The following is a 14,942-nucleotide window of genomic DNA, read 5'->3' as shown; positions in this document are numbered from 1 at the left end:
GTGGAAGTGTTAGTAAAAACACCTCAACCACCGTTTGTTAAAATGTTACTACCTGCCAGCTAAAATACATATAACCATCACATTTAATCCCCAACAACCTATTGGAAAAGTATTATCATCCCTATTTCATAAAAAGGAAATTGAGACTTGGAGAAATTAACTTGCCTAAGACTACCCAACTAGCAAGTGGCAGAAGTGAGATTTGCATCTTGGCATTTCTCACTCAAACTCTATGCACTCACTACAAAGTCACTGTTTTTTTTCCCTCCAAACTGAAACTAAAAAGGTAAATAGTAATTTAAAGGGTAATATTCCTCTTCTGTAACTTCTCTAGAGTAATCAATTTTGATCTTAAAGACTGCTCATTGTTTGCTAGGCAGGAATTCCTCCATCCTAGGCAAAACCTGGGACTTATTATGAGGAAGCTGAATGTCTGCACATCAGCTACACTAACAATGGAAGTCCCCGAGGTGATAAATTCACACACAAGGGGACCCTCAGAAGAATGAGGTGTGAGTCAACAAAAATCTCCAGGGTCCTGACGCAAAATAGGTCTCTTTCAATGTTACAGCAAGAGAAAAAAAAAATTAAAAGAATGAGCAAGAAATACAAATGAACAAATTATATTTCAAAATTGAAAGGTGTTTACTCAAAACATGTAGACATGACTAGTACTAAAAATTATCTGCTATATTATATGTAAGATTACATACATTATGCAGTACTCAGGGCAATGAAGCAAAATATCATTCTTTTCAAATTTTTCAAATCACTGAATTTCTAGATTCATAATGGAACACCTCTGTATTCGCTGCAAACTACCCCAAAACTTAGGGTTTGAGGAATTTGGAAGTGGCTTAGGTAGATGGGCAGGTTTACGGTCTCTTACAAGTTTGCAATCGGGGTCAGCTGGGCTGCAAGGATCGACTAGGGAGAGACCCACTTCTAAGATTTCTCACATGGGCCTGTCCACATGGGTACCTCAGGACATGGTAGCTGGTTCTCCCCAGGGCAAGTGATCCCAGAGAGAGCAAGAGAACCACAAGATAGAAGCTGTAATCCCTAATCTCGGAAGTGATGCCATTGCTTCTGCCACATTTCATTTTTTGGCAACTGATCAGGCTAGCCTGCATTCAATGGCAGGGCAATATGTAAGGGTGTGACTACTAGTAGGTGGGAGTAATTGGGAACCATCTTAGATGCTGCCTACTATATCCTCTTTTCTGTTTTGATTTTAAATCCAAAGACTAAGTGATTTGTGATGAGACAGACATATTATAAAGGGGAACAGGGGTATATGGGGTACTTATCTACCACTTCTCTTTATTTTGCCCATTTCAAATATTTAAATTCTCTTCACCCAATGGGCATCTAAATCAGAACTTTGTTCCTTCCTCATTAATACTTATTCCCTTCAATTTGTTAGTTGTTCACTCAGTAAGAACCAGGAAATGATCTTTCAGAAGACAGGGTAGAATATGATTTTTAGCCTCTAAGTCTCATTTTCTTTCTCAATATATAGTTACACACACTTGGGTACACACACATACACACACACTTGTGTTACAGAAGACAGCTGCAAACCAGATTATTAAAATACCAAATATATTTGGGAGAAAATTTTCGCAATGTTTATATTATGCCACAGTCATCCTTAAAGAACACAGAATAAAAATAGGAAAAGATTTACATAAACTTTTAAATTCTATTATATAAATCCACCTGGAGATGGAATTAAGTAAAAGAAAATACATTTCAGTACTTCCATGTGACATCAGGAGCCAAAATTACTTGATTCAAATTAGGTAGTATTTACAGTTAGCAGTTCCTTCCCTCACAGTACTACTTATCTATTTGAAACTTAATATGTAACCTTACAATATTATTAGGAGCGAAATTTAGGCCCCCCTTTCAAAAAAATAAAAAAGGTTTGTACTTATTTTAGGTAAGCGACTGATGAAAATATATTCCATCTGATCAGTTTAAGCTGGTTCCTTATAAACATTTTTCAAATGGACTGCTATCAAATTATTTTTATACTACTGTATGAAGGAAGTCATTTGAAATGCTTACCAATAGAATACCTCTTCTGTGGACTCTACTCAGAAAAGGACTCCTCCTGAATCCGTTACTTTGAGAAAGACAATGTAGGGCTATAAAAATGTCACAATTATTATAATAAGCAATGACTGCAGCTGAAATTGCTTCTTAATTAGGATTGGCTGAGCTCTGGCTCCGCTGAAGGACACTGCAATGGAATGCGCTCATAAACAGCCCTCAAAACCTCCTACTTATTTGCTATAAAAGGGACTTTAAAAACCTGATTCCAAAACGCATCTGTAGGAGTTCCATAAAAGAATCTGGATCATGGCAACCATTCCTAATTTGGTCTTGTGTCACTATCTCCACAGCTGCTTCTAAAGGGTGGATCCCACAGAGAGCTGCTTTGAGAGGTCTTAATTAAGGCTCTTTATCCCCAAACTTGAATACTGCAATCATTCTTGCGATGCCTAAAGGCTATGGTATTATTTCTTCAGGGGTAACCCATCATAATACATGGGTGAGGGGATGAGTAGATTGACTGTACAATTAAGTGATTTATTGCCACTAATTCTTTAACTATCTAACTGGAGCACATGCAGAAAAAGACGGCAGTACAGATGTGTTTTCACAGACTGGAGAATGAAAGAAAAGGCTCATGGCATTGGCTGAGGGTTTCACTGAAGGAGGCTGCCCAGAGGAGCAGGAGGATCCAAGGAAACCTAGAGCGTAATGCCCAACAGAGACAGCAAAGAAAACAGAAAAGGGGGTGCAAAAAGACAGTCTTCTCGTTTTTCTCTTTTGCCCCAAATTAGCATTCACAGGCATTTAGAACAAAAACAAAGTCTTATAGCAAGGAGAGGGGTCTTGGAAACCAGGGAAGGAAGGGAGAGATGTAAGAACCCTACTGCCAGGTCCTCATGCTTGCTTATTTATTTATTGCATACCCTTTTCACACCATCCCTTATTCTGGAAAAAAAAGAATTCTGTTTATTGATATGTTGTGCTGCATAAATCAAAGAGCCTTAACTAATTTTTGACCCATGTTTTAACTTCTGATGTATCAGAGAAGTGGTTTGGATTACCATACTTTTTGCTCTATATTTAGACTATACCACTAAAGAAGGTGCACAGACATCATTTAAAATTTGTCTAGTGATTCAAGGAAATCAGACAATTTTCAAAATATGCATATACCACCTATTTACAACTAAGATAAAATTGCAGTTGCGTGTTAATTTAATTTTCCTTCACTTTAATGGAACAACAAACACAAAAATCAAAATCAGATTCGTCTAGAGCAGAAAGTGGGCTCAATCTTAAGCCACCAATGAAATTAGAGCAGTTTCAGTACATTGATTCTTGATTCTTTCAGATGTACAGAGGAATATGAGAGTAATTCAGAGTGGGGATAGTCTTCTGTAAGACTCCTTCCACAGCTTTCACTGTGGGAGGCTGTGAAGACTTAAATCCCAGCAACAGAGCAATAGAAGCAAGCAAGGTCTCTTGAGGTCCAAGCTTAGGATTCACACACCACTTCTACCACATTCTACTGATCCAAGTAAGTCAGAAAGCAGTCCAGATTCAAAGGGAAGGAAAACAGACTCCACTTTTTAATGGGAGGTGCTGCAAAGAATAGTAACCATTTCTGTAATTTACCTCAGAAACTCTGAGGAAGATTCCAATCAGGGAAACATACCAATTCCCTATACGGGACCACAATACGTTGCAGTGTTCAATCAAGTGCTTTCTCAGGGAACCTAATATACCCAGCTTTGAATCCTTTGCATAGCGATTGGCACATGGTAGGTACTCAAGTTCCAGAAATATTTATAAATTTTAATTTCATTATAAAAATATAAATCAGAATAATTTTTAAATTAGCAAAAGGATACATTAAATATATTAAATTTTTAAATTAGCAAAAGGATATATTAAATCCAGTAATTTAATATATCCCCCAGTTATCGAACTTTAAATGGATATTTGTGTCCAACAAAGCACCAAGTGGCAATAATTTACTGAGAGCATGCCATCATAAAATTCTTGACAATATATTCAGGTGTCTGTTAAATAGCATGAAGATCTATGCAGGATTTTCTTCCCTCTAGATTGGATTTCTTGAAGAGGATTACCACACATTTGTTTATTGTCTATGTGTAGGCACCATACTTTGTGCTTTAAGATATTCATCTCGATTATCCTTACAACCCTGTGAGGTAGACAGTTGAAACCCATTTTCAGATGAGGATACTAAGGTTTACAGGGCTAAGTAGCTTTCCCAAATTCACACAGCTAATAAACGCCAGGGCCAAAAACTGAACCCAGGGTTCTAAAGCTGATACCCAACTTTAATGCAATTCTGGTTCTCAAAATGTTTACTTATTGGTACTAAGGTCTAACTAACTAAACAAAACTGATCAGAGAACATTAATAACACTGACCAGGTACTTGCTATATGTCAGGCACTGTTCTAAACATTTACATGTACTACTTTATTTAATTTCACAATAATCCAATAAAGAAGTACTATCCATGTTTTGCAGATTAGATCTCTGAAACCAAGGAGCAACTGTTGCCAAATTACTGAGTAAATATCAAAGGTGGGATCCAAATCTATGTCTGGAAAAGTCAAAGTCTGCGCTGCTTCCTTTAAATTCCCTAACTGTTAGAGAAAAGTGGGCAACAGTGGTCCACAGGATGATCCTACCCTCTGGCTTAATTTTATCTGGTCCATGAGAAAGTAACAATGAATAACATCACTACTGGTTTACCTGGGACATCTTAAAAGAGCTGTGGAGTTAGGCCACTGAAATCTGTCTTGCCTCTTTTTACCTTTAAATTCTGCCAATTATCTTGGGATAACCTTCTATTCCGTTACCAAAGATAGAGTCTAACACATATTATTGGAATGTTCACAGAATATATTTTCCATTTGTTGCAGTATATAAAAGGTAATATTTTGTAATTCCCCTTCAAAACCTTAGGCAACTTGCCATTTCCCAAAGAAACGAGTTTTACATTTCTTCGTTTAACACGGAAGTCACATGACCCGGCTGGAATGAATTTGGAGAGGCCTATGTTTCAAAGCTAACAGAAGAGTGACCAGATTAAAAAATGGAAAACCTAAATATCAAGTAAGGGATACTGCAAAGTTAACTTTCCTCTACAGTTTTTCAGAATGACCAAAAACTACCCTGCTTTGAAACGTGTAGTCTGATACCATACAGAATATCATCTCAGAATACTCTTGATACATGAAAGATCTTCAGAAAAGTATCCTCAAGCCCCTACATTCAACTGTCCCTCTATAGCACACGTGGTAGACTGAAGTAATGGTCCCAATCCTTCATTCCCACGTAATAGTATTCAACATCATATCCCTGCCGTAGCCTCATAGTTGCTAGACTGGACTTCTCTCCTTGACTTCAGAACTGGACACGTGACTGCTTTGGCATAAGAAGAGGCTTAAAAGGTGCTCCTGCAGTTGGGCATGACCTTTACTGTTGACTTCACTGATCTAAGAAGGATGAAAACCTGGCAACATTGTGGTCCCAGTCCACAGCTCAGAGTCCAGACCAGCCTACATGAGCTAGACTCTACTGTGAAATTTCCTCCTCTCTCTCAATAGATGACACAATGTATTAAATAATCATCACAGTTAAGGGAGATCAGAAACTCTTCAGCTGTGGGCTAGGGTCTTATACTAGCTCAGTGACATACCTCTTTAATTCAAACCTGTACTGTGGAAAAATTACAAATTACTGCAGCTCATCTACTTTAGCTTTATTTTAGAAGAGACAAAACTGAAAATGTCAAGGGTGGTTTTACTGACTTTTCACAGCCAGGTACCTTTGGTTCATGCTATTTCCTCTTTATGGAATGCTTTCTTTGCCTAATGAAAGCTTCTTTATTCTATAGGAGGTGTTTCCTTGATAAAATAATCCCAACCCACACAATTAAAGTTAGTTACTTCTGCTTCTAAGACTTCATAACAGTTGTTTGTATTTCTATTATTGCTGTGCTACTCAAAGTGGCAGTTCGCAAACTGTAAGTCACTAGTCTGTGATGAGATAGGCAGAGAAACTGACAGTAGGCAATTAGGAACTACTATATACTTAAAGTAATTTTGTGTCTCTTGCATTTAATAATTTTTTTAATTGGCCCTGTATTTGTCTTTTAAGTAATAAATTTTTATTGTGTTTTTAAAAATATCAACCAATGATTAATTTTTGTTTATAAAAAGGTTCCTCATCCCAGATAAGAAATTGTATTATAGCACTTATGTCATTCTATCCAGCACTGTAGTTAACTTACACATCTGTCTTGCTCACTCATCTTCCTTCCTTTTTAAAAAAAAAAATCTATCAAAGGTGACATCGGTATTTTGCTCAAGAGGTGATACTGATAGATATGGAGTTTAGAGTCTGTATTTTTAAATCTAAACTGCACTTTTAATATTCTCTACGAAAAACAAAGGGTAATTTTTTTTAACCCCCAGTTATTTTTATTGTAGGCCAGTATCTCATAAAGGAAAAATCAGATCCTTGATCCTTACTTTGTGACTCATTCTGTTAAGACTGTCACGTTGTGCTCATATAAAAACAAAAATCCACCTAACATCTACATGGTCATTTTTCAATGAAACATGATATCACTTTATCATCAAACAAAGCAAGGGAAAAGTTCATTGTGGCTAGAGATGCATTAATGGACTCCTTATCAAGGCATTTCTGCTGGGCTGAAAGCCCATCTTTTCTGCTGGGCTCGCTGCTCAGATAAGCTATGCAATGAACACCCTGAAACTCCTGTTTACAGCTTTTCACAGTGGCCAGAATGTCACAATGATAAACACAAGGTGAATCACTCATGGTTTGAGAATAATTCAGCATTTCAGATTAAGTATATTTACAGAGTAGTAACTTTGCTGTCATTCAGCAGATGAGATCTCAGCAATCCCCACTAGGCTGGCTTCTAATAACGCTCTCCCACTTTAAGCCATGCTCAAATCTGAGCCGACTCCCCACCATTCTAACAGACTAAGGAACAGAGAAATTGGCAATTCTAAACTATGCTTTTTTACTTCTTTGAATTTGACCAAAATAAATACAGTGATACTTAGAAAATTATAGTCATGCATATCCTTATCGCTCTAATTCCCCATTATCTAACTAGAATGTTAGGTAGACAGGGCACTTAGAACAGAAAATTGACAAAACCACGCTAAATGGCAGCTCTTTTGTAGGAGAGTCAAAGATTGTAGTTGGGCAGTTGAAAAGCATAACCTCTAAATTTAATCCTCTAATAGTGCTTGAGGCAAATTTTAAACATGGATATTTACTCAAAGAACAGTAGTGAAGTTATCAATTACCAAATTATTTTTCTTTAAAATCCTGAAAATCTGCAGTTTTGCAATGTTTTTGATTAGTCTTTTGTTTCCTTATCTTCCTCTCCTAGAAAAAGTTGATTTCATAATTAATAATATAATTTCTCTGGATACCACCACCTTGTAAAAAGTAAAATAATTTCCTGTATATTAATGATTTAATAAACAATTCTTTTAAAATCATAATTTTGGTTACCATGGCAGTAGTTACCAAACAAAAATTAGCTATGACTGCAAACAGGAAATCCAAGAATGACTCTTTTGTAAGGCATTTGTAGTCAGGGAGAAGACTTATAGTTTGTGTATATTATAGGTGTAAGTCTATTTGTATAGCTTTATGCATTCATAATCTTTTTCACATTCTAATACATAAAAGCTGCTTTCTCATTTTCCCATCTTTTACATTTGCTATTACTTAAGACAAATGAAATAAGAATCCCTAATTACAAAGTTTGCAAAACCAAGAATCAAGCCCAGGGATCACCATCAAAATTGCTCACTGTCTGTGTTAGAAACATAGTGTACTGCTAACCTATCAAGAGTTCACTGACGGGTATAATCCCAGTTGTGCTTACTTTCAATGTTTACATTGCTCTATCAACACTTGCAATAGCATAATTCTATGATACAAGCTTAAGTTCAGTGTCATTCTTGTTCACTACTATAACCCCAGAGTCTAGAACAGTGCATGGTACGTAAAAAAGCACTCATATAGTTTTTTTTAAATCTTTTAAAATTATTTTAACAGCCTTATTTTGAGAGAGATAACTTTTAAAGAAAATAAATCTTCCATTATTTTTCGTTTTCCCATAATTAAATACCAAGGTAAGTAATACATCACTCCTAGACTTATGGGACCCACACTATTACAGCCTTCAGAGCCTTATACTACAGATTTAAATTAATTAAACTTAACCTAATATCTTCAAATACCTCCACAAATATTATGAAAATTAAGTACAAACAAGTTGAAAATAGCTAAGATTTGTGGAAAAAAATTATTTGGTTCAATCTATAGGTTCTTCATGGAATTCACTAACATTTAAACTATGCCATCTCCTTTATGTATATATTTATACATATATTTATACGTTCTTCGTTTGTGTGATTTTAAAGCACTGTGGAACATTACACGTGGTAGACTACTGATATTATTTCCCACGATCAAAGAGTCACAGGACTTGGAGAAACCTCAGAAATCATCTGGTTCCCCTACTGATTTTTATATAAATAGAAATTGATAGCCAAAGTGGTTAATATCACAAAAAATAGTGGACTCGGATCTACCAACTCTCAGCTTAGGGCAATTTTAAATATACTGATAAATGGAAGTGAGAAAATGGATACACTATGGAAGACCTTCCCATACACTATAGATGTTTATATATACTGGAGACTTACTGACCTTTCCTAATTTCTAAACACACTAGTGATTGGTATGTAAAAAAGGTATATACACATTAGCATGGGGCCAACTTGTATTCCTTCTTCTAGTTCTCAGAAAAAGAACACAGGAAGTAGCTTCCATGTTACCAATTTATCACTCTCTTTCCACTAAGAAAGCCCCTCTTGGTAACTCGTGTTGCACACTGATGTTCTATGATGTTGATCGCATGCTAACAATGCTGGATGTCACTCTGGAGCTCCATGAGAGCCTCATGAAATATCTGATCATTTTGGTGTTTCCCACAGCTTCTCAGCTTCATAAGAAATGTTTTTGCATGAAGAATGGGAAATTAAAACAAAAAAATAGTTCTCCCAATATTAAGAGGTTTTTTATTTGTTTTTTGTTTCTTTTTAGCTGCTCCATTCTTAGCTGTCTGGTCTGCCACTCCAGAGGCACTCTGAACACTTTGCTACTAGGGAAAAGAGGTTTCGCCTACTCATGCTATGTGTAAGGCGTTCTCTCAACTGCAGAGCTCAACACGAGAAAAGACCATGAGCATCCCTTTATAGTTCCAGATGCCATTGGTTAAACTTAACAAAACAAAGAGCCAAATACAGGGTCACTGTTACCTAGGGCCATTTTACATAGTTAGGAGACAGCATTACCATTGGCTCACACCAAAAGTCAGGAAGTTGGGAGAATCTTAGAAGATAAGGTACAGAATATTATTGGAGTTTATGCTATTTCTTTGACTGTAGAAGTTTCCCAGAAATTCCTTTTCACAATACTTTTACTTTTCGTATACTTTGCCTCTGCCCAAAGAATGTCAATGGCAACTTACACTAAAGGGAATACATACAACATGGACAAAGTAGAAACAAAATGTAGAAAACTAGCAGGATGGTGATTTTATTGGAATATAAACCACTTCCTCAAATATAATTCCTTTAAAAAATGAGTGAAAGTGTTGAAATGTACCTTATTTTATTTCTCTTTTTATAACAGTTATCATTCCACATATATTTAGTGAGCAAGATGAAGAATATAAGACTCGGCCTAGTTGGCATGATGGAAGCAGCATGGATTCTTCAGATTATGGTTCAAGTTCATAGTAAAGTTCTCTATAGTAAGGTTTCGGATTACGCTATCTAAACTTTTAGTTTCTTCATCCTGAAAATGGGGCTAAGGCCTACTTCCTAAGGTTGCTTTGAACAGCAAACAAAATAACCACGTAAGTGTAACAGGATATGGATGCATCTCTCAAGAAGTTTGTAAGCAAGGTAAGAAGGTGAAACATACAACAGATAAGTATAATCCAGAGGTGGAGAGTGATTAGTGTCCTAAGTGTTACCAATAACATGTTTTGGGAATTCAGGAGAAAAGGAGAAAATATTTTTCATCTAGGTGGCAGCATGGAGAAAGATTTCCTAGAGGAGTGTGCAGTGTGAAGGGTTGGTCCTTGAAGGATGGAAAAAATTTAGAACTGTAGATGGAGTATGGGCATGCACAAGCAAAGTCATGGGGTGAGTTGATGGGACATAGGTAATAGCCAGTAGCAATATAAATTCCTATTTCTACTTCATAGGACAGCATAAAGGAACAGAATCAATAGAAAACCTACTATAGTTTTTTTCTCCAACCAATATTCAGGACAATTAAGAGAAAGGGACTTTTCATATTCTGCCAATGTAATGAATCACACCATGGGTTAGAATAGTTTTATAAAAGCCTGGCCGAGGACCACTCATTTTCTTCTGCACTTGTTCTGAGAGGCAGAACACCTCTAAAGCAAAGCCATGGATGTGCCTTGCCCTACCTTTACCCTTAGTCTTGCCAATGGTTCTTGCAGCAAGAATGGCTTCAAGCCTGGAATGCAATTGTAGATGTGAGCATCCAGGTCACCATATATTGCCTTTTCCACTTCAACCAGGGGCTACCTAAGGCAAATAACTCATTCTAATTTCCAATGGAAATAATCTTTGTAGTTTAGTCCTTTTTCCAATAGTATTCATTTGGTTTCACTATGCTTTTTTGGCTAATGACAAAGGTTTTGAAAACAAGTTTGGATACAGAGAAAGGGGATTTTTAGTAACATGTAATCTTTAAAATGCATCATATTTTTAAAAAGTAAAATTAAAGAAATAAGAGTCTTAAGAAAAGTATGCAAAATATTAGGATTAATCAAAATAAAGGGGTTAGAGGAGAGAAAAAATGAACATGGTAAAATGAAAAAGCCCTGCAGCAATTCCAGGCAGTAAAAGGGAAATTATTGTAGTTCTCTTTCTCTGTTGGTATGTTCTTAATTGAAAAAAAATAATTCTCATGGGAGAGTAACACAGAAAGGAAAGAGGAAAACAGCTGGCTGTTGGCCATGATTTACCATTCACCGCAAAATGAGACTGTTTCTGCTTCTCAAAGTCCACTGTTTTTCCCAAGCAGACATGGACCATACTGACACAAAGCCAATTAAGATGAAACTTAAAAAATAAAAAAGAGGTCTAGATGTGTAACTCAGAAGACAGGGCAAGGACATAGAATCAATTCTGTTCTAAAGTATTATTAAAACAAAAACTTTGTATAACCAAACTAGCTCCCACATCCTAGCAACAGCTCGCTTACTTCAAACAAAACAAAATATAGCAAAATCTAATTATAAAAACCCCTTGTCTTTGTGATGGTGGGATTTAACTGGTAATTAATCCCAATTTGTACAACTGATGTGGACGAGCTTTCCTTTCACAAACCAAGAATTTTAGAATAGTATCATCTATCTCAATCACTGTTTAATAAAGACAGTCCTCTTTAAATCTTTAAACATGAAATGTTAATGTGGAACAATGATGCTTTTCATCTGTCTGGAAGAAATTCCTCATGAAATCAACAATGTAAAAGTTTTAGAAGGAAAAAATGTCATACATCTTAAAACAGAAGTCATATTAGTTGTATTTAAATGGTTGTATCTTTGTTCCAACTTTTAATCTTCCTTTTCTCAAGGTACATTCAAACTATAAATTTTCTTGAATAACTGAGTCAAAAAGAAAGGAGACTTGAAAACTAGGTACCAAAATAGGGTGAGGACTCTGCTGGTAAATCAGATAGTCTTGTAATATTTCCTTCTTTGGATGTGTTAGAAAACAATTGCTAAAAGGAACATAAATTTCTTTTTAAGAGTATGGCTAAGATTGTGAAATACATTCCTGAGATTTCCAAATTTTGTACTGGGAAACTTTTTGTTAGAATATCAAGTCTATTAAGGGACTCACAAATTGGAGTCATACGGCACATCTCTGCGGTTTTTTAATAGCTTCCAATTTACCATTTGAGGATTCTAAGAATCATCAGTGAAGACAATGTAGTGAAACAGGGATTTGTTATATCATGGGATTCTCTCTAAAACCTTTAATTTATGGAATTCTTTCTGGGGTGGTAGAGGCGGAGAAGAGGAGGATTAGAGAAAGTTAAGATTCTTGGCTGAAAATATAACTTTTAAAAGTAAAGTGGGGGATAAACGAGGAAAATTACACCATATGTCAAGGGCATTATTTATCATAATCCACATTTTCAAACTCTAAGGAAATTGTTTATAAACAACGTCTGGATTTTTCCTTTGCAAGCACATACAATTTTTAAGTTTGAACTTCTTCCCTCAGAATTACTCCTTGTCTCAAAAAGTTTCAAAAATGTCTTTGATTTTTCTCCCCCTATTAAACAGACTTTATTTTTTAAAGCATTTTTTAGCTTCACAGCAAAATAGAGCAGAAAATTCGAAGTTCCCATGTACCTCCCCCATGCCTTCCTGTCTCCAGCAGCCTCCCGGACTACCAACAACCCGTATCAGTGCAGTACATTTGTTACAAGTGATGAAACACAATGACACATCATTATCCCCAACATACATAGTTTACATTAGGGTTTACTCTTGGTGTTCTACATTCTATGGATTTTGATTAATGAATAATTACATGTATCCGCCATTTTATAGTATCATACAGAATAGTGTCATTACCCTAAAAATCCTGTGCTTCACCTGTTCATCCTTGCCAGCCCAAAATATGTTTACTTTTGCAAAGCTGTCTTCAAATAAATACTTAAAAGCAAGGACAAGACCCCCCAAGTTTTAGACAAGTACTAAATTAAGTAGCTCTTACCTACTTGAAAACTAAATGAGAGTAGTATTCATCAACAGAAAGCTAAGCGGGCAAAATGCTTTCCCCGCTTTTCCCCCATGACAAGCAAGATTAACCAAAAATATTACAGTTATTTAAAAGAAAAAAAGAAAGAAACCAAATGGGAAGAGAATAGAATGCAATCACGCTACCATTAACAATTTATGTTTTTCTGTTCTTGGATACCTTTTTGAGTGCTTGAGAATTTTAGTCGCAAGGAATGAAAAAAAACTGTTTTCTCATTTCCAGTTTTTATTGGTCAATAGCTTCCTAACCGAAAACTCGGCAGTCCTAACACAATATTTTGTATCCACTTTCAAAAATCCAGTTCTGGGCATAAAATAGAATTAATGCTCAAGTCAAAAACTTTGTGTTTAGAAGATAAAATAAGAATATTAGAAACCATGAGTACGAGAAAAACAAAAACTGTTTTCTCTCTCTGCAAAACTTCTCTATTTGATAAGGGACAGCTAGCTTAAATTTACCACAAAGTAAAACATGAGCAAATCCCCTGGAACGAGGAGAACTTTCGCACAGGGCAATTCACTCGAATGTGACATCAGCATTCCTTCTGAGTCATAGTCTGGTCCCCACCCTTTTCTCCCAGGCGACACCAGGCTCCGCATAACCCGGGAGTGGCTCAGGTAGGGCCGTCGGTTCCAGTGCCTGCGAGGCAGCAGCCAGGCTGAAAATGTCTCCCTGCGCTGAGACGCTGGTGACAACCGCCCTTTGGGACTACCTGCCAAACAGGGAGAATGCGCTCTTTGACAGATAATTCCCTAAGAGGGAGGCACCGCCTCGGTCGGTAGACAAGTAATGAATGACCGAAAAAAAAAATCACATTAGAAGTTATCACCAGCACGGGTGCGAAGGCAGTGCATTATATCAACACTCATTTTAGAGCGCCCCAGGCAGCCAAGCTCGAAGGGAGGAGATCAGAGCTGTCAAAGCACAGCAGAGCCCCAAACCACAAAGGCTTAATGAAGTTGAACTTCCTGAGCCAGGAAGTGTCACGGTCTCGCCCGCACTCGCCCTAAGCTCGTCCTTTCCTTTTGAGGAGGCACAGGCAGAGCTGAAACATCTTAAGTTTCCAACACCTCCAACCACTGGGACTCCGTGAGACTGGAGAGAAGAGTCCCGCGCCCGCCCTCGCTCGCGCTTCCAATTCTGTCGCTCCCGAGTTTGGGGAGCTGGCGGGGCCGCCGAGCACCTCCTCTACCCAGGGGGCCGGGTCCCTGGGCCCGGGGCACCGCAGACCCAGAGCCGGGCTCACACCGGGGAGCCCGCGAGCCCCACCCACCTCGGCACCTCCGGCCGCCGCGCGCCGCGCGACCCGCGCAGGTGAAGCAGCCGCCGCCCGCCACGAGCGCCCCCCTACCTTCTTCACTTTGTTTTCCAGGTCCATGTTTACGCGTCCTGTGGGTCCCCTCCTCCTCCTATCCGGGATCCCACGGCCGGGCTCAGCTGGCCTCCGGCTCCGCTGCGGACACGGGGAACCTGCGGAACTCCCGCGCCGCCGCTCAACAGCCACTCGCCCGGCGCCGTCGAACTTCCGCCGCCCAGTCCGCCGCAGCCGGCCTGCGGCCCGGACCCGGGAACAAAGAGGGCCGGGCAGCCAATGGCAGCCGTGCAGCTCCGGGCCGCCGCCAATCACCGAGCGCCGCCCGCACCTTCGCGGCCGGAGCGCGGCGCTGGCAAGGTGAGGGGCGGGGCCGCGTCCGGGGCGGCGCCGTGCTGGGCAAGCTCAGTGACCCTGACCTGGTCTCCGAAGGGATTCTCTGGGCGTCCACGGGCCGGCTTCTAAAGAGCTGGGATCCAGCCTCCCTCTAGCTGAAGATGGAGAAGAACTTTTTCCATTTGGCAATTTGTACCTGTGTTTGCCCAGGACTTTTTATTTGGGTCAAGGGGAATAGTTATCCCAATACTAACTTCTCAGTTTATTTTCAGGGCAAAGAGAGAAAAA

The 14,942-nt window shown here is 38.3% G+C and overlaps 1 protein-coding gene across 2 annotated transcripts in view; it reads right to left on the bottom strand.

Annotated features, from left to right (window-relative positions):
- The window catches only part of TES (testin LIM domain protein), a 48,277-nt gene extending 33,712 nt beyond the window's left edge, over positions 1–14,565 (bottom strand). Inside the window, 1 exon segment of one of the 2 annotated variants that reach the window (NM_001127634.1) lies at positions 14,358–14,565. In NM_001127634.1, the coding sequence (NP_001121106.1) occupies positions 14,358–14,384 (27 nt within the window). In that variant the 5' untranslated portion in view covers positions 14,385–14,565. 2 annotated transcript variants of the gene reach the window in all.
- Positions 14,566–14,942: the final 377 nt, after the last annotated feature.

The sequence above is a fragment of the Pan troglodytes genome, chromosome 6 (assembly GCF_028858775.2).
Source record: "Pan troglodytes isolate AG18354 chromosome 6, NHGRI_mPanTro3-v2.0_pri, whole genome shotgun sequence".
Lineage (NCBI taxonomy): Eukaryota > Metazoa > Chordata > Mammalia > Primates > Hominidae > Pan > Pan troglodytes.
This window is presented reverse-complemented; position numbering and strand designations above follow the sequence as displayed.